Source organism: Siphateles boraxobius, unplaced genomic scaffold (assembly GCF_051911475.1).
Source record: "Siphateles boraxobius isolate OS27281-9 unplaced genomic scaffold, OSU_SipBor_1 46, whole genome shotgun sequence".
Lineage (NCBI taxonomy): Eukaryota > Metazoa > Chordata > Actinopteri > Cypriniformes > Leuciscidae > Siphateles > Siphateles boraxobius.
In genome coordinates, this window is record NW_027509097.1 from 10,780,809 (window position 1) to 10,808,053 (window position 27,245).

The 27,245-nt window shown below is 37.2% G+C and overlaps 1 protein-coding gene across 1 annotated transcript; it reads right to left on the reverse strand.

Annotated features, from left to right (window-relative positions):
* Window positions 1–332: 332 nt before the first annotated feature.
* On the reverse strand, window positions 333–26,917 carry etv4 (ETS variant transcription factor 4). The gene is made up of 12 exons (XM_077200737.1): window positions 26,649–26,917; window positions 25,949–26,039; window positions 25,657–25,704; window positions 20,542–20,595; window positions 8,148–8,277; window positions 7,147–7,356; window positions 6,482–6,768; window positions 3,674–3,742; window positions 3,050–3,097; window positions 2,248–2,420; window positions 1,269–1,370; window positions 333–788 (listed from the first exon to the last, which is right to left on the reverse strand). Exons 1-12 carry the CDS (start codon window positions 26,703–26,705, stop codon window positions 561–563), a joined length of 1,497 nt encoding a protein of 498 aa, XP_077056852.1. The 5' UTR covers window positions 26,706–26,917; the 3' UTR covers window positions 333–560.
* Window positions 26,918–27,245: the final 328 nt, after the last annotated feature.

A 27,245-nucleotide genomic window follows, 5' to 3' on the forward strand; every position in this document is an offset into this window, starting at 1 on the left:
TTTTATGACATTGTTTGGAAAATTATACTTAATTTCTCTGTGAAAGATATCAATGATAACTCCTTTAAAAGGTTGCAGTGAGATTCTTAGTTTAGCCAATCTTGTCAATCATTGTGCGTGTTCACAGCGTGCTGTCCATATATGGAAAGACCGAAGTCGATAGCGCGAAAGATGAACTTGGAATGGTTTTCATGAGTTTCACATGCTCGAGCACAGCCAGATGAAAACTACCTACTACTTATTCGTGTATTGGTTTCTCTATCTAGTAAAGTCACAGGTAAACTATTTGTGCATTTTGCAATTGTTGTAGACATAAGAAACTGAGACTGTTCTCGTGGTATAGTAGTAATATTGGGTCTTTATTAAGCAATCTCTTGAACCACAGTAATGTGTTTAGATTAGATAGGCCTCAGAAGTGAGAGGAATGCAGAGTCCCTAATGAGATTAATTTAATCAAAAAAACAAAACATAACCTTATATACAAGTGGATGGGGTGGGCATGTGCAATAGGTGCAGCGGGTAGTAAACTGGGATGAGGAACTTGGGAGAATATCGTGGCATTAGTACATGTAGCCTTTGGAGTAGGACTGAGGGCCCATGTTGGTGGCAGCTGGTTCGGGAGGGTAAGACGCTCCCTCATCGAGGTGAGACAGCGGCACCGTGTCCTCCTCATTGACGTAGCGCTCAAATTCTGCCTTCAGACTTGGCCGCTGATTGTCAGGAAAAGCCAAGGATATCAGTGCTTCCGGCTCACACACAAATTTGTAAACATAACGCTCACCCGCCACCTGGGGGAAAAAAAAAAGAGTAATTAAATAATACTACTTACAATAATAATTAAATATTTCTTAATCAAAAATAATATTAATTGGACCCCCTTTTAACATCTTAATAACAACATTGAAGTATCCGGTTAATACACAAGTAATCTTCCACACAAAAAAATCTGTTTGGGCTCTATAGTTTATAAATGCAATGAATTTTCAAATGTTGCACAAACATACTTTAGAAATATACACCTAGATTTAATTTAATTTTGTAATATTGTCTTTGAAATGTAGAGTGTGCTTCTTCTGGTGTCAAAAAGAAACAACATTACTTTATCTAATGAAATATACATTTCAGAAAGTGTAGGAACATTTGAATCCTTAAAGGCTAATTTTGAAATTTGGCTATTATTATAAAGTCAGTGTCAACTCAATGTGCGGGTTGAAGTGGGGAAAAAATAGCTTGGGAAACCATAAAATATGATGATGCGACAACAATACCTTTTGCATAATTCCTTTCTCATAATAGTAGCGCAAAGAGCGACTCAGTTTGTCGTAATTCATGGCAGGACGATTCTTCTGCATCCCCCAGAGTCTTGCCACCTAGAGTATCAAAATAAGACAATACAAACCATAAGAGCAGGAAAGGACTGTACTGCAGTGCCTTAATCTGAGCACAAGAGGTCCTTGGTGACTGTACAACAGCTGAACTATGAAAAGGAAGGGCGAGTCCCAACAAAATAATGCAGTTCCCCTTTATATAACCAAGTTACCACTAAACTATAACAAAAAACACCACACGGCGCTTAGCACAAACTGCTAGTTGTCAAACCTAGATGAAATACTCATTTATCCTAAACTTCAAGGTTCAACTTGAGGGTCCTTGAGAAAAACAGTTGCTCAATCTTGGGCCAATAAACTTGTGGGTCTGCTGACATTTGAGGAACTGATTGTTTGTTTGACTGTACGCTTTTATTTCGATGGTAAAACTTTGGTTTATGATGAATGATTCATGCGTACAGTTGAGCAGAACTGATGGATGCATCTCTGCATGATAGTTTGCTGAGTCATTCCATTTAGCCGTCTACTGACCACAGACAATAGGAGGTTAACGCTCTTGTCTCGACCACTGCGGTGTGCTTAGACTCCGGCAAAATGGAAGGTTGTAATATTTGGTAATGGAGCCATTTTATTTCACTATGCTGTTAAGTGGGGTAAATAATGCATGGCAGCTAATGGAAAACTGGCATTGTGTGGATGTGTTCTTAGACCCTGGGGAAGTGTGAGCTGATCGCAAACAAATCTCTGAAACTCATTGTTATTCTCTCTACAGTTTGGGAAAGCTGAATAAACACTGCATCGAATTGATCTAAAACACCCAATATTCATATTTTCCTCTTAGATCTTTGTATGATCAATTGCTTTACTGGATAAAAATCATATTTTGCCTCCTGATAACTCTTAAAAGCTTTATGTTTACCTCCTCTGGCTCAATGAGTTTAAATTCCATGCCACGGCCGGTCCATGCGATGAAGTGCGCATTGCCGGGGTCGTCGAGTAGGGCTACCAAAAACTGCCAGAGCTGCAGTGAGCCACGGCGCTGATATGGAGCACCCTCACGAAATACACCGCCCCCTTCCTGCTTCACCTCACCTGAACACACGCAAACAGATTGTCCATTAATTTATCTATAGATAACAGTTAGATCTAACAACTGTTTTATCTAACATAAGACACAAGGTGATAAGGATTTGAACATTTATACAGTGTGGTCCAAACGTTGGAGAGCACACTGAAAATCTAAGATTGAGAATCTAATTTAAACCCAATAAACAAAGTTTTAGAATGTTGAAGAAATGTTATGAGATCAAATGGATAAGAAACATTTAGGAATCTGCACTATTTCAAGTTCAGAAAATAATCAAATCTGGGATCATGTGACTGTACAGATGGTCAGATACTTTGGATCACTGAATGCTAGAGAACATGATCATCAGGTTTTACACAAACTTGTGGAGTGCTGGGGGACAAAACAAATATTAAAATTCATATTAACTTTTTAATTAAAATTTACATTCTAATTGTGATGCTGCTAAGAATACAATTGTAATGGTTATTTAAATAAATAAATGCATTTTCAGTAGTGGTCTCAGACTTTTGGACCCCATGTGTTTTAATTACATCACTTCATTTCATTGTCTGAGATTGGCATTTGAAGAGTCTATTTGTATTTGAAATTAATATAGTTGAAAGAAAATAACATCTGGACAAGTGAGACTTACTTTCAAATTTCTCAGGAACGACACGGGAATCATTTTCAAATATGTAGCCTGAGGACAGGACATGGGAATAATTAGTACACTGGTTTAATGTGGACACAAAAAGGATCTGACACGTTCTGTATCCTCAAGTTATACTGTGCTAATCTATTAATGGCAGTCATTAATAATAACAAGCATTATCCTGTTTGACTTTTCAAATTGAGATCTATGAATAAAGTAACTGTTTTTCAATTGATATTCATGAATTCTTATAATGAGAAACATGGACTCTTGATCATTATTATTATTCAGTTATGTACACTTGAAAGGAACTACATTGTATCTAATGGCTCATTACAGAGATCAGCTAACAACTGAAAAATACCCAAAATGGTGCTGCAAATGCAGCGAGCGGAGAGAAAGATTATTTTTCTTCACTCCAGGAAAAATACTCGTCTTTTCCAGTAGTAATATTTACCCTGGAATTCTTTAGGCAAGGGAGAAGCAAATGTCCATGCCAACAGAAACACGGCCCCTCTGGCCTGGTTAGCCAGTGACCGCACAGTACCGGCCAATCCTGACGTGTTGTGAGTGTGTGAAATGTACAAGAACCATACTAGAGCAGCATGTTCTAGATGTCCTTACCTTCACTGTTGTGCTGTGGGTTGGGGTAGCCCTCATTGTGATGGTACATGGATGGGCAACCAGGCACATCTGTGGGGCAAACACAAACTTGTGACCCTCAGTGAGAGCATGCAAATGATTTCAAAACCTATATGCATATAGGCAGTATTTTAAGGCCTGGTAATCATCTTGATTATGTTGCCTCCTAAGATACCCAGCTTTAGCCAAATTCTAAGGCAGCATCACATATTCTTCACAGACTACACAGAATGCATCTCAGAATGCATATAAACAAGTGAAAAAAATCTAAGATAACACACTAGTTGATTTAAAATAAACATGTTTTACTTAATACTGAAAAGAAGGCAATTTCAGAATTGCGATGGGTGAAAAAATATATCCAAGTTGGTGGACAAGACTAAACAAATGTTGTTTTTATATAAAGTAGCACTTTGAACCTGAAAGGTACCGATCAAAAATATTCAGTGTAATTAAAAATGATTTATTTTACCCAGTGTTTGTGTGCTATGGATTTTTATGTTAGTGCCAAGGTTCCCAAAAAATTTTGTCAGCCATATGTAAAATATTTACTTGAAGTACCCACTAAGATATTTAATAATTCAATAATTTGACACATTAATAATAATTTATTATTATTCTATAACACATCTTTTTCTTACACTACAAGTTACAAAATTAATATTTATGTCTTAAATTCTTTACTTTCAAACATTCAAACCCTCAAGCATGTATCACCATTATCACTACTGAAGTCAGTTTCAAGTTGCTCTACTCTATGAAGCACTATTTGTGTGATCCGTGGCCTATAGAGAATTCCAAAACAGTCGCTTATGAGGGTATGTTGTGGTTCTGCTGCCTTAGGAGGAAGCTGCCTATATAGGCAGTCGGCAGCGAGGCAGCTCACAATGTTTGAGAACCCAGCTAATCATTGCTAGTCCTCTTTAGGCACTATTTCTGTAGGGTGTGAGGCTGGTGCATCTGCAGATTTGATAACCTCTGCCACTGAGTGCTGCAAGGACAAAAGGTCCATTTCTCATAAAGTCATTTGTCATAATATCACCTGTCGGCAGCTTTATTTTTAGGCAGTAAAGAGCAGTGGATCTTGCACAGTACTACAGGAAGCCAGAATCAGCTTTATAACTGTCGTAGCCACCCCCCTCCTCCCCTCTTTCCTTCTATATGTACTGGATAAATAAGAAACGGTTAGTTTGTGAGGTGGAGCCATGATTCATGGCTGGAGAATGCAGTGGCAGAGGCTATGATAAGATGTCACAGGGGAGAAAGAGCTCTGAGGGACAATGGCACTTTTCTCATACATGATAGAGCTCAAATGAATGTCACTGTTGACAGAGCTATCGGGCTGTAAATTATTCCATTAACAACTGAAACACTGTCACTGGACCCCTTCTGAAACAAACTGGGTTGTGAGCATCGTGAGCCCAAATTGATCGTGGAGACCGTTGCCACTAGTGATCTCTACGATCAACTTAGCTCAAGCTTTTAAGAAACGTAGTTCAGTATGGAAGGGGAAATAATAATAATAATTATAAAAATAATAATATTACTATTATAATATGTACTTTTTGCCTTCTTTTTGCCTTTGTGTCTCTTCTTCATGGTTTTGGTTTCATATTGATGTTGGCATATGTCTGTAGCAGAGCGGCGGCCTGGGCAGGGATGAATCTACTGATAACACGCTGTACTCCACCTCAGATATGGCGGTCTACCCTCACACAAACATTCTTTTGTTCCAGACTATCGCATCCAAAGTTGCCACAAATCAGCATGTATGAATCTGAGTAGTATCAGCCTTTCTCAGTGGCATTAGTACCAAACAGTGTTATTTTAGTATTATTATTTTTATACTGCTTTAGATTTAATTAGTTTTTATTTCAATTTTAGTCATTTTAGTACTTCAGCTAATTTTTATATTGTTTGATTTCAGCTTTATTTCAATTACAGAAAACTATTTTTAACAGTTTTAGTTTGTGTTAACCGAAACAACACAGGCACAAAAAAGACAACTTGCAGGCCTACCTCAAAACGAGGAGGGAACAAAAGAACCCAGAAAAGGTCATGCTTGTATCTTTTTCCATTTAAAGAATCCGTTGAACCGGTAACTTTGTTATTTATGCTCATCTATGTGCAATGTTTGTTAGATCAGTGTTGTTTGTAGTCTTTCACAGAGCACTGATAAGTTGGACCTGCGTAGGGTGTTGTGTTTCGACCCTGTGTCAGTCGCTAAGTCGAGTGGGAGGAGGTGAGTTCCCCTGTGTTGTGAGTCTATGGCCTGAGTCCCCCGGCTACAACACATCCCCCCCCCACACACACACACCTCCCGCTCGCTCGACCAAGCCAGCGCACAGGCTCAGGTTACTGAGGCTACGCTCATTTTTCCATTATGAGTTCATCTGCCTGCAGAAAAAGGAAGCCGCTGCTGCAACCCTACACCCGCGAGCGCTCCGCTGGGGATTCTAGTCTTTCCAGTGCCCTCCATTTTCTCAATGAAATTCCTATGCCTCCCTCCCTCTAAAAGAACACAGGCAGAAGGGGAGGGGTGAAGGAGCAGGACAGGGAGAAGTACAGAAACATTGTTGAGACCTTTGCAAAGTGTCAGTGGATGTGGAAGCAGAGAAGAACAAACAAAATCTCTTTTAAAAAAGAGACTTTTCAGTTCGTCAACCAATTTACTGTTTACATTAGTGGCCTAATGTGGTTTAATTATTCAGGAAGAGAGAGGAAAGAAGACACCATTTCAAAGCAAATTAATTCACTTTGTTTCATCAGAATGTTTTTTGACTCGCTTACCAGGTTCGTAAGTGTAGTCAGTGGGTTCCTGTTTGACCATCATATGGGCAGGGGGAAACCTCTGAGGATGTGTCGCGGCCATTTGGGCCACTCGGTCGTACAGAGGGTCCAGGTACTCCTGCTTGAAGTTCTGCTGAGGAGGATAAGGCAAGCAGGGGTCAGAGTGTTGCCTATGGTAACTGCCGCCTCCGCCCCCGCTGGTGTGGGTCGGATGCATGCGCTGCAGGGCCTGGCCTTGGGAAGAGAATGGTGGGCACATCTCTGCAGAGCCGGAAGGGAACCTGGAACTGGGAGGGAAAATTGAGCTTTGATTATCACACAGGTTCTTAAAAACGCTGTTACAATGCAAGTATGCTTTCTTTAACGGTTCTCTTTTGATTTTTATTATAAAATGTAATAAACGCTACTAGTCAAAAATGTGCACTGATATTAAAATCAGATTACACATCTTAAAAAATATTACATTTAACAGTGCTATTAAATTTAACCACCTTTTTTTATGTAAATGTAAACCATTCTCAATTAAATATCTAAATGGATTTACATATAGCATCAAAATCCCTGATTTTAGTTTATCAGCCCATAACTGATATGGTACAGATATATCATGCAGTCAAATTCCTCAAAAGTAGACACACCTACACATTCTTTATTATTGTTGTTACCTGGGGTTCATGGGGTAACTGTGGCTGTGGCAGGCGTGGGATTGGCTGGCTGAGGGTGAATTCATGTACCCTGACTCCGGACGAGTTCCCACTGTTGGTTTAGGGGAGTAATGCTGCATAGGGGACATGGGTGTCCCTGGACAAGAGCTCTTAGATCCTCCTGCTGATGCTGTTGTTGCTGCCACAGCTGCTCTCTTCTGCTCATAGGCACTGCAGGGCACACAGACACTTTCATAATCAACAATGCATTTCTTTAGTTTTAGATCATGTATTGATTTATCGTCGACTATGAACACTTTTATATCTCTGGGGTAGATTTGTATTAAGATTTTTTTCTCTTTAAATAAAGCCACATTAAAACCATAAAATTGTACGTATAGATTTTACTTTTGCTTTACGCATGAGACTTTCATTATTAAAATATGCAAATGCTAAATAAAATATTGATTTTTAATTTTTAAATTACCTTAAAGAGTGGAGCAATAATAAACTATTTCAATATTTATGTAAAAAAAAGATTATCATTCTAATAATTTTCTACAAAAAATCTCTCCCTGTTGCTATCTACAATTGTGTGTGTAAAAAAATGTATTTAATTGCAAGACAAGTTTTTAATAAAAAAGTTTACTGTTAAGACAATGTATATTGATATATAGATTAAGACATTTATAGCAGAGTTCCTCAAATCCGGCCTTGGCGGGCCACTGTTCAGAGTTTAGCTCAAACCCTGATCAAACTTGTAATTAACTCTAAAGACCTTGATAAGGTTGCTCATATGTCTTTGATTAGGGTTGGAGCTAAACTCTGCAGGGCAGTGAACCCCGGGGCCGGATATGAGGAACCTGCATTATAGTGTGAAATGTGTGTTTTAAGAATCTATTTTCTGTGCCTATTGTCCATAAGGCCTAAAGAGCCCATAGACGAAGAAACACCTGTTTAAGTCATAAAAGTGTCAAATCGTGTGACAGGCATCTAGCAACAGCATCCGGCTTTTGACTGACCTGGTGTAAAGGCACTGCTCTCCATTGGGGTAGCTGAAGCTCTGCTTGTGGCTGCAAGACTGGCTGGGGTCTGAACCTGGACTTTGAGGCTCTTTCTTAATCTTCACAGGCGGGCTGTGGAATGCCACTGCTGCGATACACAGAAACAGGTTCATTAATGAACAACATTATAGTCAATTCCTGTTTAGAGAAATGACACACTGTTCTAAAAATACAACAAGAGTATACAATCTAGAGTAAAGATACACATTTTTGTATTCCAATTACTTTAAAGGGCTTAGTTTGTCCTTAGCCATATAAGGGCAGTAGATCATGCAAATGTTATCGCTTAACTCCACCATAGTTGACGCACAAAACGTATTCCCCCGGTTTCCCAGACAAGGCTTAAGCCTAGTCCCAGACTAAAATGCTAAAATGTTTGAGCTGGTTTAACTGAAAGCAACTTGCACTGGCATATCTTAAAATATGTCCGTGCTATTGTTTTGTCTCAAGATTAATAACAGTAATGTTTTTTTAAGGCAAGTTTATAAAAGCTAATGTCCAAATTAAACTAAGGCCTAATCCTGACTTAATCTAAGGTCTGTCTGTGAAACCAGGCTATTGTCTCCTAGACTTGACTTTAAAGTAAATTATAAACATCCACTGGCATTAAAAAGTAACTTTAAAATCACTTCCATTAATCAATATTGAAAAGTGGACATAATCATTTTACTTTCATAGCACAGAACATTCATTGGCTGCGGTTAAATGTGTATGTCTTTTATAAACACATCAACAGATGGTCATTTACATAAGATTTTTTTCTGTTTCTTCAGTCCAGCTTTTAGAGATTTTGGCATTTAGTTGAGGAGTAGCAGAGGAGCCGCCCAGCATGCGTGGGGTCTGGGTCTAAACCGCAGTGCTGTTTATTATTGGAGGGGAGCAGCCAGGCTCAAAGACGGCACGGTACAGGATGTTTTTCTGGGCCGCTCAGGGTAAACAGCAGCAGCTGTGCTCTTCCAGCTGAGCTGCAGCTCTGTGTTTATGGCTGTTTATGTGTTGATTTGTCGTGGGCGCAGACCTGACAGAACAGGCACTGCTGAAACCCAAGCCCAGGTAATTGCATATTTCATTCACAAAAACAAGAAAAAAATGGGGGAAAGGCCTTCCAATACTGTAACACCCCTTACGAAAAAGAAGTTTATTCAAGTGTTCTATTGGTATAGGCTACTTCTTTTAAACTAAAGATAAGAAAGTATACTTTCAGTCTACATTTTAAATACTTCTCAAAAATATATTTTTATGTACTTCTCAGAAATATACTTAAAATTACACTGAGGTGTACTTGACTTATACTGAGAGAAAAGTCTGAGTATAATTGGCTTGTAGTTAGTTTTTCATAAACAGTCTTATGAAACTTACATTGTTTGAAAATATTGATTAGAATATTGATATAAACCGATATGTTTCTAATTCTGTGTATCTGAATTTTTGTGTAGGCTAGTCTACAGGTAGTGTACATAAGAATTTACTTAAATTCTACTTTACTCTTTCCTCACCATTGCACAATTTTCCAGCTATCCATGTTTTCACTGTTATACGGTAGGGGGCGCTATGACACATCTTTTACAGTATCTCTGGATTAAAACACAGGAGAAGAAGAAGCTGAAATAAGTGATAGAAGATTGCTCACGCAAATGTAAAATAACGTGACCATCAAAAATTAAACAGCATGTAAATTAAAACTGCTTAATGTTACCAAATAAAATGAATCGAAAACTTCTGTAAACTGTGGGGGTGTTGGACTCGATCTACTCCATTCTGTGTTTTGATCATTGTTCTGAATCTGATCAAGGCCTAACGTTAGTCTTTGACAAAAATGTGATTTTCTCAACTTTTTTGTTTAAAATGTTGCCTTTCTTTATAAAACTTACCGACATTCAAGTGTTGATAAAAAAGGATGCATGAAGCTAATAATATGTTTTAAAAATTAAAGTAGGCCTACAGTCAAGGTATTATTCAAGTATAAAAAAAAATATACGGCAATTGCAAAACTAATATATAAATAGTAAACTATAAGTATAATGTTATGTATAGTAGACTAGTATAAACCACTAAACTAATAGTTTACTGAGAATAGGCTACACTTCAGTATGTACTTTCATAAACTAAAAGATGTACTACTTGTATTAACATAGTAAACTACTAGTATACTTATAAGTTTACTTGTAGTACAGATGCATTACGAGAAACCTAGTTGTGTACTAAAAGTTTACTACTGTTACACTTATAGTAGCCTACTTAAACGTATACTTTTATATACTAAAAGTGGGCCAATTTAATCCCAAGCAGTATTGAAATAGTACACCTACAAGTTTACTATAAGTACACATTGATATTAGTATACTTACTACATAAAGTATACTTAACATATACTTGGACATTACTTAAGTATACTTCATAAAATTAATTTGAAGTATAGGGTAGACTGTAGTTGAGACATGTGTACAGTTGAGACACCTTAAATAATTTGCGTGCAGCAAGCACAAGTTGTGATATTTGCTGTGCACATTAATCTCCTCTTTGATCGTGGGATTTTGAACAACGGACGAATCTCCGATCCGAAGATATCGGCAAAAGTGTTTTTTTCTAAGGTAAGAAGTTCACTTCACTCCACAATGAATTATCCTTATGTGACTGTTAAACGTAACTGGTATCATCACAAACGTTATTTTGTGCCCTAAAAAACTGACATAGCCTATTTCGTGATATTGTGTCATGCAAGGTCACTGCAAAATCTGGAGAAATGTGCGAGATGGCCAGCGGGGGACAGTTGAGACACACGTGTACCAACTGTACCCCGCGATAGAGTTCTATTACGAAACACGCTGTTCAGTTGTTCAGTGTTATGATAACAGGTTTAACGTCGTAATTAGCCAGCATAGGACGCAAATGAAAATAAAATTTGATATTTGAGATATTTAAACTGTGTATTATTAATGCATATATAAAAAAATTGTTCCTGTTTTATAGATTTAACCAGTGCTAATTTAAATAAAATTAATGAATTTTTAAATGGATAAATAAACAAACATGTTGCCCAATTGTTTTTTCTTTATTTGTCTTTATTTATTATATTTGCAATGAACGTTTAGTTACCTTTACATCATTAAAAATGGGTGTCTCAACTGTAGCCTACCATGGTACTGTCTCAACTGTACCACATATGGGTACAGTTGAGGCAAAAAGCAACTTATTTTTATGAGCTAATTGTGGAAAATATAAACTACTTATGGGTATTATTGATTGATAATATCTTAGTCTACAAGCTAATGAAATGTCATGTGGCATGTCATGTGGAAATTCACTTCTCTTCAGTATCTATTTTTGTGTGAAAACTCAAAATGCAAAAAGTGCCTCAACTGTACCCTACTTCTTTTTCGTAAGGGACAGCAGCACAGTGTCCTGCCATCTCAAAGGCAATACTTAAATCGAAAGAGAAAGATACGAAATCTGAACAGAATGAGTAATGAGTCTGCATGTATACAGACTCTAAACGCTAACTGCGTGTTTTGTATATACATTTCTGAAATGGATTACTTGGACACAGTGACCTCTGATAACAGATCACTCTAAATTGTAATGTAGACACATGGATTTTCTGTAAAGCTACTTTGAAACGATATGTATTGTGAAAAGCGCTATAAAAATAAATGTCAATTGAATATAAAATATTTATAGATTTGACAGATTGAAAAATAATCTTATATCAATACTATGCTTTTATAATGGTCTGCTCATTTGATCAATAAGGCTGCAAGTTCTTTTAGAAATTCATTACGAACATAAAATCACTGTAGACACTAAAACCACTCTATTAATGTAATGAATCATTCCTCTCTAAATACACTAAAATGGGATGAAGCACCGAACGAGGATTTCAAAAGGGGACACCTCGGGAACGTGTAACATTGTCAAGACATATCCGTCGGTCGTTTAATCTCCCTGAGTTTACAGACTGATGGCAGTCGAGTAAACAGAGATCTGACAATGAAGGAAGCTCTTGGTCTTTATTTGGTGTAATTTGCCTAAAGCTCTTAGTTTCTGCTTTCACTCCTGGCGATTCGTGTGAAGGTTACATCAGTGTTCCCTAAAACCACTCATATTTCTTAGGTTTTGTTTCTCGAGAAAAAAAAAAAGAGGGTTGGGAACGTATGTGTGTTCTGGTCTTTATAACGTAGGCAGTGATCAAGAAAGAGTGAAAAGGCAATATATTTATATATATAATGACTTCATATTTGACATAAAAGTCTTCATATTTCTTCATTGAGTCTTCATCGACTCAATCAACTCATCAAAGTCTCCATTGACTTAATTTCTGACTTCATATAATGACTTCAATTATCAAAAATATTGTTGGACTAATTGGACTGGAATTAAAACAAGTTTAGTCTTTTTTTCCAATGTTTGGTTTTGCATGGCTTTTTAAAGTATGCTGAAGTTATTCAGCCTAGAACAGTTTTTTTTTCATTAAATGTCTCTAAATGACAAATTTTAATAATAGGCCCTATATTAATTTTAAAGTCTCTGATTAGGGAAATTAATAAATGATATGTGCTCCCTTTTGTTTTATCCTAATATTATTAAAACACAACGTTTATTCTGTAAATCTTATCCTCAAGAAAAGCATGAATGGCATGTTTTCTTTAAACATTAAAGTTTTGAAAAAGAAAAAAAAAAGAATGAGAATTCTGGCCCTTGACCTAAAATGAGTTTGACGCCTCTGGTGAATGTAATCTGCCACATAAGGCTATGAGTCTGGCTACATGTAGATTTAAATAATGCTCTCCTACAAACGAGTGCATTTAACATTCACACCTCCCTTCAAGCTACATCTATGTGTGAAAAACCAGTAGCATTGTACCTAAACGACAAGAGTGTCTCCATTCAGGATGAGCCTTTAGAGACAGGCTGGGATAGAGGTGAGAGCTGGACTTTACATATGTAAATAGCACGATTCAATGAAGAGGATAAGGGGTGAAAGGTGATGGTCATGGTTGAGTGCTTTAGGAAGTAGGGGATCATTATGGAGGGCCATTCAGTCAACTCCGACCACAAACAAATCTCAGGACCCCGATACCCCCCTGCCCCAAACAAAAAAAAGATCTACCAGCTGTGACAGATGGAGGTATGGTGGCTTTAGCCAAGAGCTCTTGGGGATCGTCCTCGGAGACTGTTAAAGTACAAGTAATCACTAGTAAATGTATTTAGAATAAAAGTACCATTGTTGAAATCGGGAGTGTTTGAGCAGTGCTTTGGATAAAGAAAATCTGATTTCAGTCACTCTTAAGGCAGGACAGCTTTGTTTAAACCATAACTCTACTGATCATCTGGACAGTATTGTATATTCATGTCAGGCTCACATCCTGGAAATATTCAGCTTATGACAGCTAAAGTTGAGGCCAACCATATCAACTCAACAGGTACAATGAGCTAAAGTTTGAGTAATAATATCTCAAGACTCTAAACCTTTCATATCGTACCAGAGGAATGTGACTGTCGTCAGATAAAACACTAATCCTGAGCAGAACGAGCCTTTATGCAAAGTCTGTTGGATAAAAAACACAGAACAAAGGATTATCGTATTGCTTTAGTCTGGTGTAATGTGAACGAATCTTTCATGCGCATTTGATATATGAGCTGATGTTGTGATGAAATCGGATCTTAGATTATGATAACAGTCTGCCTGACTGTCAGTCAAGAGATGCCACCTGGCTTCCTACTGTCCATTTGAGACCAACAGTGACAAATCAATAAGAACAACAAGGATGCCAATTATGTCTGAATGGCTTAAAGGTTGAAATGGCAGTATTGATTTTGGTCATCCCACTTAAAACAGCTCTCAAAGCTTGCTTGTTTCCTTTTAAGTACAGCCTGTCATAGGAAGTACATCAAGTGTTTAATTGAAATAAAAGTGACAGCATCGCAAAACAGAATGTCACTCATATAATAATTAATTTGGGAATGTCAAAACCGAATTATAGTTAAACAACGACCCCTATTGTAGACATTGCAGTGCTTAAGGTACTTTTATGGCCAATAATAATATTCTAAACTATTTTGTCTAAGGGGCTATTTACATGACCCCGTTTTCAACTAAAAACGGAAAGCTTTTTATGTTTTGGCTGTTCATTTACACGAGTCACGACAACGGCATTTTAGGGGCCTGAAAACATAAACTATTGAAAACGGGATTCAAAGTGCAGGTGGAAAACGATACCGTTATCGTCTCCATGTAAACTACAACAACACGAATTTGTGAAAATGGTGACGTCACACGCTTGGTTTTTCTTTACAAAGTGACATCACCAACTACTGGCCTGACATGCATAATACAGCCTTTTTAGTCGTTTTCTCTGTACGCGAAAAAAACTAAAGAAAAACCTTTTCGTTTTTTGTATCATTGTCGTGTAAACGTACCCAAACAATCATATAGATTTTTAAATGTGTTTTAGAAAAAAAGTCTCTTATGTGCACCAAGGCTGCATTTATTTGATCAAAAATATACTGTAAAACAGTAATAGTGTTAAATATTGCAATTTAAAATAACTATTTTAATACATTTTAAAATGTAATTTACTCCTTTGATTGCAAAGTTGAGTTTTCAGCAGTCATTCAGTCTTCAGTTTCACATGATCCTTCAGAAATCATTCTAATATGCTCAAGTAACATTTATTAATTAACAGTTATGCTATTAATATTTTTGTGGAAACTGTGATACGCTTTTAAACAAAGTTTAAAAGAACAGCATTTATTTGAAACAGAAATAATTTGTAACATTATAAATTTATTTTTTACTAACACATGATTAATTTAATATGTCCCTTCTGAATAAATGTAAAACATTTTACTGACCCCTTTTTGGTAGTGTGTAAAATGGCTTGGTGAACAATACAAAGATACGGAGTTGTTTTTGGTTTTAGTAGAAAAAAAGCTATTTTAAATGGTTCTTTTTTTAATTTGAGGAGGTTTATATAAATCCACCATCATTAAAATGATCATTGGAAAGTCCGGGCACAAGAATAATAGAAAAGACTGTTCTTTCAGCTAGAGATTTTGCAGAAACAATGCTGTCATCACATTACAGTACAGCAACACATGGCTGACATGTGGTGTCCATGTCAAGACGATCAGAATGAAAGAGATTGCAAGCAAGAGAACGCAAACAAAAAAAAGGAAGTTCTGGCTTCTCTCAGATGGTGATTGGCCAGGGGTTTTCCATAAAAAAATGCTTTCTTGGGTTTGACTGTCACTTCAGAGTGTCAGGAACTTCCCTTTTGAGTATCAGACAGCTATTGGTAGCTCAAAATTGTTGAAAAACTTGAATGACAGGATAATTTGAGTCTCGTGTGAAGCTAAAATTGTGTGCTCTCAATACGTCCTTCGTTTGAAAACACATTTTTTGGATAGTGTTTAGTGTTTAGTGTGAGTAGTAAATGTCACATCGTGATTGGGTGTGGATGAGACTGGCTGAAGACGTATGAATGGCATCGACACTTTTCTGTTCACGGTATCACTTCCCTTTATGATTGGATTCATTTTTTTCCAATGAAACCCTATGATACCCTATACTAATAAAAGAAATGCACCATCCGCCTTTAAAAATGAATCATTAAGCTATATTTTACCATTACCAAAAGATTAACTTAGGAAAAACATAGATGAAAGTGAAAATGCGAAAGGTGGAGGACCATAATCTGTAAACGCAATAGAATGATGTCATCCATGGCAACATGATAGTGTTTTACGCGTGCGTTCATGTGGAAAGAGTAATCAAACTCTCAACCTCACATTCATCAGCCATCACTATATTGCAGCCCGCTCTTAATGTTTAATGCATATATTGATTTTCTGCTCATTGCAGAAATTATATAATGAACTCTGTAGAGAATGGAGATGTGTAGAGAGAGACGTTTTTATCTCCGAAGGGAGATAACACATGCTCATTGAATTTCTGTCAAGCCGGTGAGAAATACATTTCTACCGAGACTCGTCTCTCTGAGTCCCATCTGGGCTGATATCATAATTATACAAGGAGAGATAAAGAAACACTCAAGCTTTTTTTCTTAAGGTGCCTGATCTACTCCTGAGATCACCCTGGATCAATAGATCCATCATTGCTTTTTCAATACGAGACATGGCGCGTTGCATTTCAGCAGAACTGCCGTAAGATTATGCTGAAACAATGAACTGAACGAAGTGATTTAGACCAGCAATGACTTGCACTATTTAGCTTGAAAAGGCTCAGTGTCTCCAAACACTGTCTGTCTCAGTGTGCTGGAAATCTCTGTTGTGTGTGGACATGTGTATGTTATGTTACAAATGTTTTATGTTATCATTAGCCCCCCACCTCAGTTTCTTTTCTATCAGCAGGAGAAGGGAGGAAAAGAGCACCTCTTTGTGAGCAGAGAGAAAAGACAATTTCCTGGGTATGTTTAGAGTGTTGGCCCTGTTGCTTCTGTCCTCACAATTCAGTAAAATACACACTACTGTCCATTCAATGCCTTGGCGGCCATACCTCACCCTGTGAAGTAGATGTTATAACTTGTAGCAGACCGGGGCACAAGCTTCCAAATTCATATTCTTATACTATGTACTTATGGTATCCACTTACAAAAACATCTTTAAAACATCATTTAAAGAACATTGATACTATAAACTACACACAATACTAATTTATTAATCTTGGTTAATCATGTCTCTTATGCATACCAAAGCTACATTTAACAGTAAAAACAATAATATGGTGAAATATTATTACAATTTAAAATAACTGTTTCTATTTTAATATATTTTCAAATGTAATTTATTCCTGCGATTGCAAAGCTGAATTTTAAGCATCATCTGTCTTCAGTGTCACATGATCCTTCAGAAATCATTCTAATATGCTAATTTGGTTATTCTTATTATCAATTTTGAAAACAGTTGTGCTGCTCAATTTTTTTCTGGAAACTGTGATAGGCTACTTTAGTTCTCGGGATTGTTTGGAGTATAGAAAGTTCAAAAGAACAGCATTTAGCATAATAGAAGTATTTTGTAACATTATACATGTTTACAGTCTGATACTTTTGAACAATTGAATGCATCTTTGCTGAAAAAAAAAACAAATTTCTTTAAAAAAAATCTCACTGACCACAAACTTTGGAACAGTCCTGTATTTATAAATGACCATGAACTGAGATTAATATATGTTAATAAATAAAATTAAGCTACAGTTCATTGTAACTAAGGCATTAAATAATTATAACATACAAGTATTGTGATGCCTTAAAAAACGGAGCAAGCTAAAGAGCAAATTGTGAAAGAGAGAGCAAAAAAGGAAAGAAAAAGACAACGAGTGACAAAAAAAGAGAAGAAAAATTTAAAGAACAAGCAACAAAGACAAAGAAGAAAAAGCTCAAGGAAAGAATGAAAAGGAGCAAAAGGAGAGCGAGAGAAAGAGGGTGAAGAAAGAAGAGGTAGAGGAAAAACATCTCTGTAACGGCTGTGTTGAGCGCAGCTCTCAGTCAGTCCAAATCATGAATGGAGATTCCGTTTTCTCTTAATGTGCTGCCTCAGCCAGTCCCTCACAACCAGCCCATTCATAAAAAACGTGGGGCTTAAATGTGCGCGTGTGTCGGTGTGTGTGTACGCGTGTGGCTCGTTTCTCTGCAAAAAGTTAGTGAAAGAGGAAAGCCTGGCCCCCTCTATGGGGTAGAATGACTGGTCTCTGTACATTTCTGGCACTCTTGAGGATGTTTTTGCAGACTTTGTTGCATAGCAGCTGTATTTTGGAAAGCCGAAAGCTGTAGAGCTGCATATTTTGTTTGAGAAGGGGCGGGAGGGCGAGCACGACAGCACGATCCAGTGATATATCAGACACGCCGAGAGAGCTAACGGAAGGGGAACGCAATACAAACAAAGCTTGGGACTGTAAATTTAGAAATCCCCTTGCACATCTCTTGCGTTTTCATCTCTCTTGTCCTTTTTACTGTAGAGTTCTCTTTTCTGGAACTGGATTTATAGCCACAACTTCCTATATAATTACTACAAGGCACAAAACCAAACAATGGCTCTCACAACACAGCATTTGCAGGATTAACTCACATCTTGGAACACTCAGTGTTGAGACGGAGAGAACGGGAGAGAAAAGGCAGCCTAAAATTATCACATTTCAGTACAGTTGGAGGGGAAACAGGATGGGGGTGGGGTTAAAACCTCCATTCAGAAAAAGGAACCATGAGGGTGGAGTCAGTTCTTTTCTTGGGCATTTTCATGAATGAGAGAAAGGAGAGAAAGAATCCTGTCCGTTGAGTGCAATTACAGGAGGAAAACTCCTTGTACTAATCTATAGTAAAAAGATATTTGAAATATATATTAACAATTTTTGTGGTGAAAAAATATATTTCATAGACATAAGTGGAAAAATTACAAGGTCAATAAGTAAAATAATAAATAAAAACAATCTTAAGTAACTTGTTTTATTTCCACCCGGAAAACTGAAAAGGGGGGGGGGGGGGGGGGGGGATAAAGGGCTTGCTTTATTTACATGTAAAAAATGTAAATGTTCACAATTATTATTTGACGAATAATAAAAGACAAAATGTACAATTTTATTTTATTACAATTTATGAGAAGTTTGGTGTTTACTTTGTGATCTGTTGTTCTTATTCATTGTCTGTGGCCTCTCTGCACTGTCTAGTTTAAACCCTAGAGGAGTCATTTTAAAGCATTTAATGTGCTAATGATTCCCTAACTAGTCAAACTAGACATGTTCACATTTATAGCCCAAGTTTATGAACCAAGTAGAACCGTTCAACCAAATAACTGAGTTCCATCTCTAATAATGACAAACAAGAGGTCACAGTTACGCCAAATGGAGACTCTCAATGTGGAAAAACGAAAGGGATGGGAATAGATTTTCCAGATGTGCAGGTGTTGCACAACAGCATGTCCAGCACCTCCCCCACTTCTTTAATCTGGCATTCCGTTCTGTCCCGTAGTCACAGACTTGCGGTCGTGCCCAGACTGGAAACAACTTGACTGGCAAAACAACCGAACTCTTGGCTTTATGTCTCTTGTTTTCCCTTATGTGTTTACAGACAAAAGGCCAAGAGACAGTTATGAAACATAACATGCTGGCACAGTTTAGCAAAACATCTGACTCACCTGAGTGTCATGCTAATCTTAGTGAGTTTGAACCTAGCCAATCGATAGGGAGGAGGCTGTGTTTGGATCTTAGCTGGTGGCATGACCCACACCATAGAGACCGTAAACGTGGGAGAATATGTTTATTACAGCTGCCTTCTCAACTCAAGTATTTTTTTCAACGAGCGACCTCAAACGCCGACCAATTCGTGAGTTATTACTCCATTACGTCTAAATGAAAGGGCGGGTGTTGCTGTCAGTCAAAGCTTTGCTCCACTTAACTAATGTGACAGGCCTGTCAGCCTGAACTCCCATCTCCTCTGTGAGTATAGGAAAGGCTGTCAATGGCAAAGAGCAGTGGTGATTGGTTATGTCCTGATGGGGTTAAGTAGACATGACCCTTTCCTGCCCCAGAGTTCATCTCCACTTCCTCCCCCCTCATTGTTGCACAACAGACAAGAACAATATGTTATGGGGAGCATCTGTCACTTGAGGTCAGATCTAGAATGGGGTACTATAGCACTGTTTGCACACATGAGTTTTCGGATTGGGGTCTTTTAGGAAGCCACGGACCAGTTCGTGTTACTGAAAAAAACAAGATCTATGACTATACCATAAACTTTGCAACCTTTGAAAAAAATGTCACCATAACAGAGTGGTAAAGGCCCAACCCAATATGTTGTGAATGGCTCCAACAAAAGGTTCAAGGGGAAGTGTTTAAGAGCGCACACCACAAAGCCCGGCACGCCATTGACAGGAGACACAACAAAATGAGGAAAGCAGTTGAAAAGGTGGCCTTTGCATTGCGCGATACAGGAATTTGCTTTCCCATTTACACCTCTGACGGACACAAAAAGGGAATCTTTGTGCTTGACTCATGAATGATCTTTAACCGGCTTCCTTGGCTGCTCAATTGAGTCTTTCAGACACATGCAAATGGAAGGTGCTCTTTAGTATGAACATCTAAATGCGTCAGTGTAAGCGTAGCAGGTTATGAATCGAGTGTTTCTGTTACAGAGAGCATGAGAACGGGACTGTTCTCCTGAAAAAGTCCACGCCTCAGCCTCCAGCAGTTTGTCAATCAGTCACTTTTTGGACAAATAATTGGAGGACAAACCTACTTCCTTTTCTTTATCTTTTTGTTTTTGTCATTTCTTTCACCCTCTCGGGTTTCAAGTTCAGAAATGTTCATGCTTAAGACGTAAATCAAAAGGGATGCTGTACTTACAGTTCTCTGAGTGGAAGTCAGGAACAAACTGCTCATCGTTGTCAGGAACTTGAGCTGCAGAGACCACCAAAACATTAAAATAAGCATTATTACTATATAATGACAATTTCAAATAGTTTTTTTTTTTCTCTATATATTCTTTTATGAAGTTCCTCTGAAACCCAGTATATTACTGAAGTTGTACCACAAAGTAGAGATGCACTTTTTTACTAAATAGAACTAGTATTGATTCTAGAAGCACTGTTTCTGTTTGGGGGGAATTTGTGGAAAATATAAATGAATTAAAACAAAAATGAAAAAGTAATTTAAATTTATAAATAACTATACTTTAGTATAATTAAACCATAATTTAGTATCAACCTCATACTTTAATGATGTTTGACCAATTTGGGGTTTCTCTCTCTGACCACAAACAGACCATAAGGGTTCAAATGTTATTGATGGTTTCCTGTGTTTCGTAATTTTTGCGTTGTTGACTCAGAGATCAGACTCAAAATATGTCTTCAAACCAAGTATTTTTTCTTAAGCACACATAGCCTAAATGGACATTGTGATTTGATGAAGGGATGGGCTGTCCATTAGCCTAGATGTATCCCTTCATCATCCCTGCATGTGAAACCTGAGTTACTGCCTCAGTACAGCCCGTGACCTTCACCTCCACTTTTCCATGTGCCAGCACTTTTCCACAGGCAGCAGATCAATATCACCACTGAGTGTGTGTGTACAGATATCTTGATTACTGAATTCCATCAGATGAACAGTAGATGGGCTATTATTACTCTTCGATCAAAATTTGCTCTCTGCTTCTTTTTGTATTTGTATTTTTTGCTTCTTTTTTACTTGTATTTCTTACTGCTTCAGCTTTACCTATGTTAATATAAAAAAATTATTGAATCTATTTTTTATTGAAGGAGCAGAGCTTTTTCTAGGATTTTATGCATTTTGGCCATTAATTTACACGACAACGCATGGTTTGGCGGCATGAAAACGAGTTTTTGAAAATGATACCGTTATGGTCTCAATGTACAGTAATTCTTTAAAAAAAACAAATGCGTTAAAACGATAATGCACATGCCTATTGTGTTCAGCCTACAGGCGCGTAGTGTTTCTTTACAAAGTGACATCATCAACTACTGGTCTGGCATGCAAAATACAGCGTTTTTTTTACGTTTTCGTCAATGGCAAAAGAATTTTACATTGTTGTCGTGTAAACGTACCCTTAGTTCTTAAGTGAAAAAAGCAGAAAAAAAATATTTTAAATACATGTTAGATAGATTGTTAATTAAGTGATACAGTTCTCTTTTAATTCTACAGGTTAACATCAACCGAAAATAACAGGCAGTGATTTGTAGATAAAGGCGACAGAAATCTTGAGTTTAAAGCGTTTATGCTACACCTGCAACCTAATTATCAAAAATAAAAATGCTGATTTTAAAATTAACTGGGTTTAAAACTTGCATGTCCAGCACTCCCACACATCTGTATCATACAGACCTTATTCAAACATAAAATGGTGATCAATGTCAGACCACAAGATGTGATGTCCTCCCCCTACTCATCACCAACACTCTAGCCCGACCCTGCTGATGGATTTACAGACGTTCAAGCTGATGTAGCCAATTACCTCGCTTATCCATCGTAAGCATGTTTTAACAGAATAAGAACCGATTCAGAAGAAATCAAATGTAGCAGTGTAGCGTTAATACTAAATGTCTCTGTCTGCGCACATAGAAAAAACAAACTGAAGGACATTCTCAGACAATGTTGATGAGCTCTGCTTGGTGAAGTGTTCTGGAATTCATCACCTGCTTTGAAGTCTTTGAACGCTGGCTTTTAAGGTCATGCAAGTGTTTGTGGAGAGAAAGGGAGCAAGAAAAAGAATAGAGAAGATAAGGGCAAGGGAAAGTATAGAAGAAGAGTGCAGTTCCTAAAGTTTAATGAGCCTCCGACAAGGAAAAGACTGCTTTGAACCTTTTCTTCCCGTTGAAGTTTTGGCGTCCGTACGATTAGAAGATTAATGTGCCTGGCATTGAGTACAGTCATTTCCTAGGTGTTTATAGACAAATTAAATGCAAATAGATTCTGTTGAGCTTTAAATGGCTGTGTGTTTCTTTAAAGCTTGTGCTGGGTGAAATCTCCAGACACAAACGAAAGCAATGGATATGTCTTGCATACCGATTACATAATAATGTACAGTAACAATCAATAATGTCCCATAAAGGGTACTAATAATAATATGTGGTTTTGCTGACTCTACTTTTTGTGGATTTGTGAATTTGTAAACTGGTTCAATAATGAAATATCATTCCAAGGATTGTCACTCAATACAGTTGGACAAAAAGGCACGACAAGTCACTTTTATTATGTTTATAAATAAAATAATAAATAGAAGTAGCCACATTGAGTTGCCTTTAAATAAAGCAGCTTGAATTTCCTGTCATAGTCATATTGCTCTTCTTTTTTTCTTCTTTTTTATAGTTGCGGTTTCTTTTATATGTAGAACAATTTTTAGACCTATATCTTTAACGTTATTGTCCTTGGTGTGAACAGGCCTTTATTCTCAGCTCTATTTCAAACCAACTTCCCTAAGCACCACCAAATATTTGCCCTGAAATTGGCTTTTAATAATGATAATAAATAATAATAATAAAAATAGATAAATGTAGTGCTAAAAAATGTAATTATTATAAAGATTTTCATTGTTTTTGGCTCAATAAAGACACGAGTAAAAGAAACATAAGTTCTTCCTCTTATGTCCACTGTTCTTTTTTATTTCTGACATGCAGTAGCTAGTCATGTGGACTAGTGTATTACAGAGACGCTTGAAACTTCAACATACTCCTTTTTTCTTGGACATATTCCTTCTCCCCTTTCAGCCAGCCAACCATAAACAAAAAACAGAACGATGGGAGATTTAAATCCATCTCTTTAACATTAATCTGGCACTTCCTGTGTGACGGAAACAGTACTGATGCCCCTTTGAGCATGCTCAAATAAATTACATTAATTTCATAGATGCTGCTCTTATCCTGTTGCTATACTGTAATTATATTAGAGCCATTTAAGTTTTCTTCTTTTCTGCCCTGAGGAAGATTAGTAAGGCTGTTTTTATGAGACAAAGCTGAAGCCACTATTTGGCCCACCAGATCATGCAATAAATCATTTAGACATGTTAAAGTTTTTTGAAAAGGAACACACGCAATTTTAAGACCGATAAAAAAAAATTAGTTTAATGTGAGTCCCTCAAGCTCTTTAATTGAAACCAACCGATTTGTTGGAGTGTGTGTGTGTGTGTGTGTGTGTGTGTGTGTGTGTGTGTGTGTGTGTGTGTGTGTGTGTGTGTGTGTGTGTGTGTGTGTGTGTGTGTGTGTGTGTGTGTGTGTGTGTGTGTGTGTGTGTGTGTGTGTGTGTGTGTGTGTGTGTCAATGAGCTTCCAGGAATATCTTGTCAAGGGCTTTGAAATGCAAGTCAGCACAAGACCAAAGTCTGTCTGTGCATGCATGGAGACATGTTTCCTTTTTTCTTTGAGGGAACCTGAATGACTTTTTTTTTTTTTTTTGGCATATCCTGGGAGGAGACAGGCGGTCTGTCTTAAAATGTAAAGAATACTCACATGACTGGACAAGCTTTTCTATTAACAACTTTTGGGTTCCTTCAATGTTTAATCTTTCCCTTTAAAGTGCAAAATCCCTGCAGCGGTGGTTGTTTAAACAATATGATGAATTACTCATCATAGTCACCTGATTATAAGCCTTTCCCTCCAACCAGATGAAAGGGGTGAAAAAGTTCATGGCCAGCAACAATTTTAGCTGCTTTTAAAAAGCAAGTGTGTGTGACCAATAAAGTTGTTCTTATTCTGAGTCTGTACTCTCAAAACACTAAAATAATTGTGTTCAAACTTCATTGCAGCTAAAGTGTCACTCCTTTTCTACTCATTTAGCAGACACTGAATGACCCGAAGCGAACTACAACTGAGGAATACAAGCGATTGTGCTTCACCTGTTAAATTTCTGTGTATACTTGTGGAGTCAGTGATGATTCTCTATTGTTTCTAGTTTATGGTCATTGCCTCCTCTCTGTCTGCTGACTGATGTGTGAAGTTCACAGTTTCACCCTGCATAATAATAGCAGATAGCTCTGAGGATGACACAGTAGGCCTATATTGAGAACTGTGGTTTGACCATGGACATGATGTACTTTTTGAGGTATTCCAGACTAAATGTTAATGTCCTAATACTGTCCTTTTATTGTGTTATCTCCCTTATTCATTCCTTGGATCTTGGATCCCATATTTGCCATATGCCATCTCATCTTAACTGTATGCAATTACAACCAGGCTGTTTTAATTTCGGATATGAGCATAAGATAAAATGATGGATTAACATTCTCACTAAAGCTAAATATTTTCACTCTATAAGCTAAATGTGCACAAAATAATTTTTAAAATTGCATTCATTTCACCTCTTAATTATTATCCTAAAATACATATGAGGGTTTGCTGCTATGGGACAGATGTATAATTCATTCAAAACAGCAGGGTTCCAGCCACCCGGTCTCATTGAGAGCAGCCTTTGTGTTCTCCACACTCTGACATGTACACAGTAAATTGTTTCTGGCAGGGTTCATTTCAACTATTTGCCTCCTGACTGTCTAGCTTTGATGCTGTTTGTTTGCTTAGCCTGGGTGTACTGGCTTTAAGAGCCTTTGTCAGGATTTTTCTATAAAATGTAACCAGCAGCATTGTGCAATCAAGGCATTTTTGTACACTTATCACAAGCAACATATTTGCTACTATTATGTTGACACGACGATTGTCCTGGTGTACATCAAAATGAATCGTAAAATCCAGGCCTTAAATACTGTATCACGCATATTAAAAAGATTATTGTTTCTAAACTTCTAAATTGAAAACATGAATTATTTGTAACTGCTGTTCTGCCTTATTTGGGCAAATAAGCCATCCCAGTCTGAATAGTCTACCTATTGTTTTTGTGTAAATCTCACTGAGTGCACTTGCTATAGCATGTCCTCATGTGACATTTCCTAGCCCATTGCCACTAGAGGGACATATTTATTACAATATAGACACAATAAATGCTTAGAATGGGCGCATACCTTCGGTGAGCCATGTCTCCTGAAGTTGGCTTAAATCCTGAAAGAGATCTAAAAAAGAAACAGTCATTATCACGCTGATCTATTCTTTTATGAATTACAAATATTTATTAATTTTTTTAATGTATTTATCTAAATATAAGAAAAATAAGTTCAACGTATATTAACTCATATTAAAATATATGAACTCATTCACTTGTAAAATCTGTCTTTTTAATGATACCGTCCTGACTATTGTAGGTACAGTGTAGATAAAACAAAATATCAAATTTATTAAACTTGCTTGTTACTTTACCTTCAGATTCCTGAGGGGGTAATTCGGTGTCCATGTATTTCCTTTTCGTCGCCATCAACAGTCTATTTAGGGGCCCATTTCCTTGCGACCTCTACAAAACAGAAACAACATTATGTAAGTGAAAAATACATGCACACAGCGAAGAAAAGTGTAACTTCATAATGAAAAGGGTGGATATTTATTTTAGAACCAACTATAGAGATGTAAAAAAAAAATTAAGAAATATTAAAAGTGATTATTGTTACAATGCACTATGACAAAGGTACAAAAACACAGGATACTGTTAAGACTACTTTTTTTTTTTTGTCATAGGTTAGTTTAGGATGATGCCCATTCAACATCAAAACTTAATTCAGTGCATTGCCTCTTACATTAAAAAATACTGACAATTCAAACATCCTGAAAGGGGAAGTTGTGATTTCCTTTCAAGTAAGAATTCAAATTTGAGAAAAGCTTTTGCTGAAAGGATTAAAAACTTTACCTTTTGAGCACAACGTAGGCTACAACATGTGGAGAAATAGAATACGTAGTAGGCTATTTGCTACAGTTTTACTTTGTTTCAGCCCAAACTGAAAGCAATTTTCAAACCAAAAGCGCTTGTTTAAAACAAATCACATGCAACGACGACAGAGAAACAGCACAACATCCCCGCGTGAAGCGCAACGAAGCTTTGAAGTGAATAAAGCCATAGGCTACTCACATTAGCTAAAGTATAAGGCACTTGCTGGTCCAGATATCCATCCATCTTATAATCCATGCCTTAACCGTTTGTGGTCATTTAGGCTGTGTTTTAATGAGATCCACGCAGACTGAGAGGGGAAGGAAGACGGACAGTGGCAGCAGCAGCAGCAGCAGTTTGTGAATGGTGCGCGAGAAGGCTGCATACGTAATGAGCTCCATTCACAAAAAAACACCAGCGTGCGTATAAACACACACATGGTCTCTGCTAAATCAAAGTTTGGACAGCTCGAGACCTGCTCTTTGCCTCATTTGTGGCAAGACGCTATTGTCTTAAGAGTTTGCAATGGATTTTGTGGGGTGAAAACATTTTCCACGGATAATCTGACAACTAAGTGATGTAGGCTATTCATGCCACGTTTATGTTGGTAGCCTATAGACTAAGAGTTATTCTTCACCATTGGCCTTGATCTGAACTTTACATTGTTTTATATTATCTATGTAGATTTAAGTGATGTTACAGACTGTAAAACATATTTGTTTTAATTAATTTAGCTTGTCATTATAATTTCTGTTATTTCTAACACCGTTTTCTCTGCAGGATCACTGTAAGTTAGTT

Coding starts and splice junctions, on each gene's coding strand:
- etv4 (XM_077200737.1), bottom strand. CDS start 26,705: ATGGATTATAAGATGGATGGATATCTGGACCAGCAAGTGCCTTATACT. Junction 8,278..20,541: donor TGACTTCCACTCAGAGAACT/GTAAGTACAGCA, acceptor TGTGTATCGCAG/CAGTGGCATTCCACAGCCCG. Junction 3,743..6,481: donor TGACTACACTTACGAACCTG/GTAAGCGAGTCA, acceptor TTTGCCCCACAG/ATGTGCCTGGTTGCCCATCC.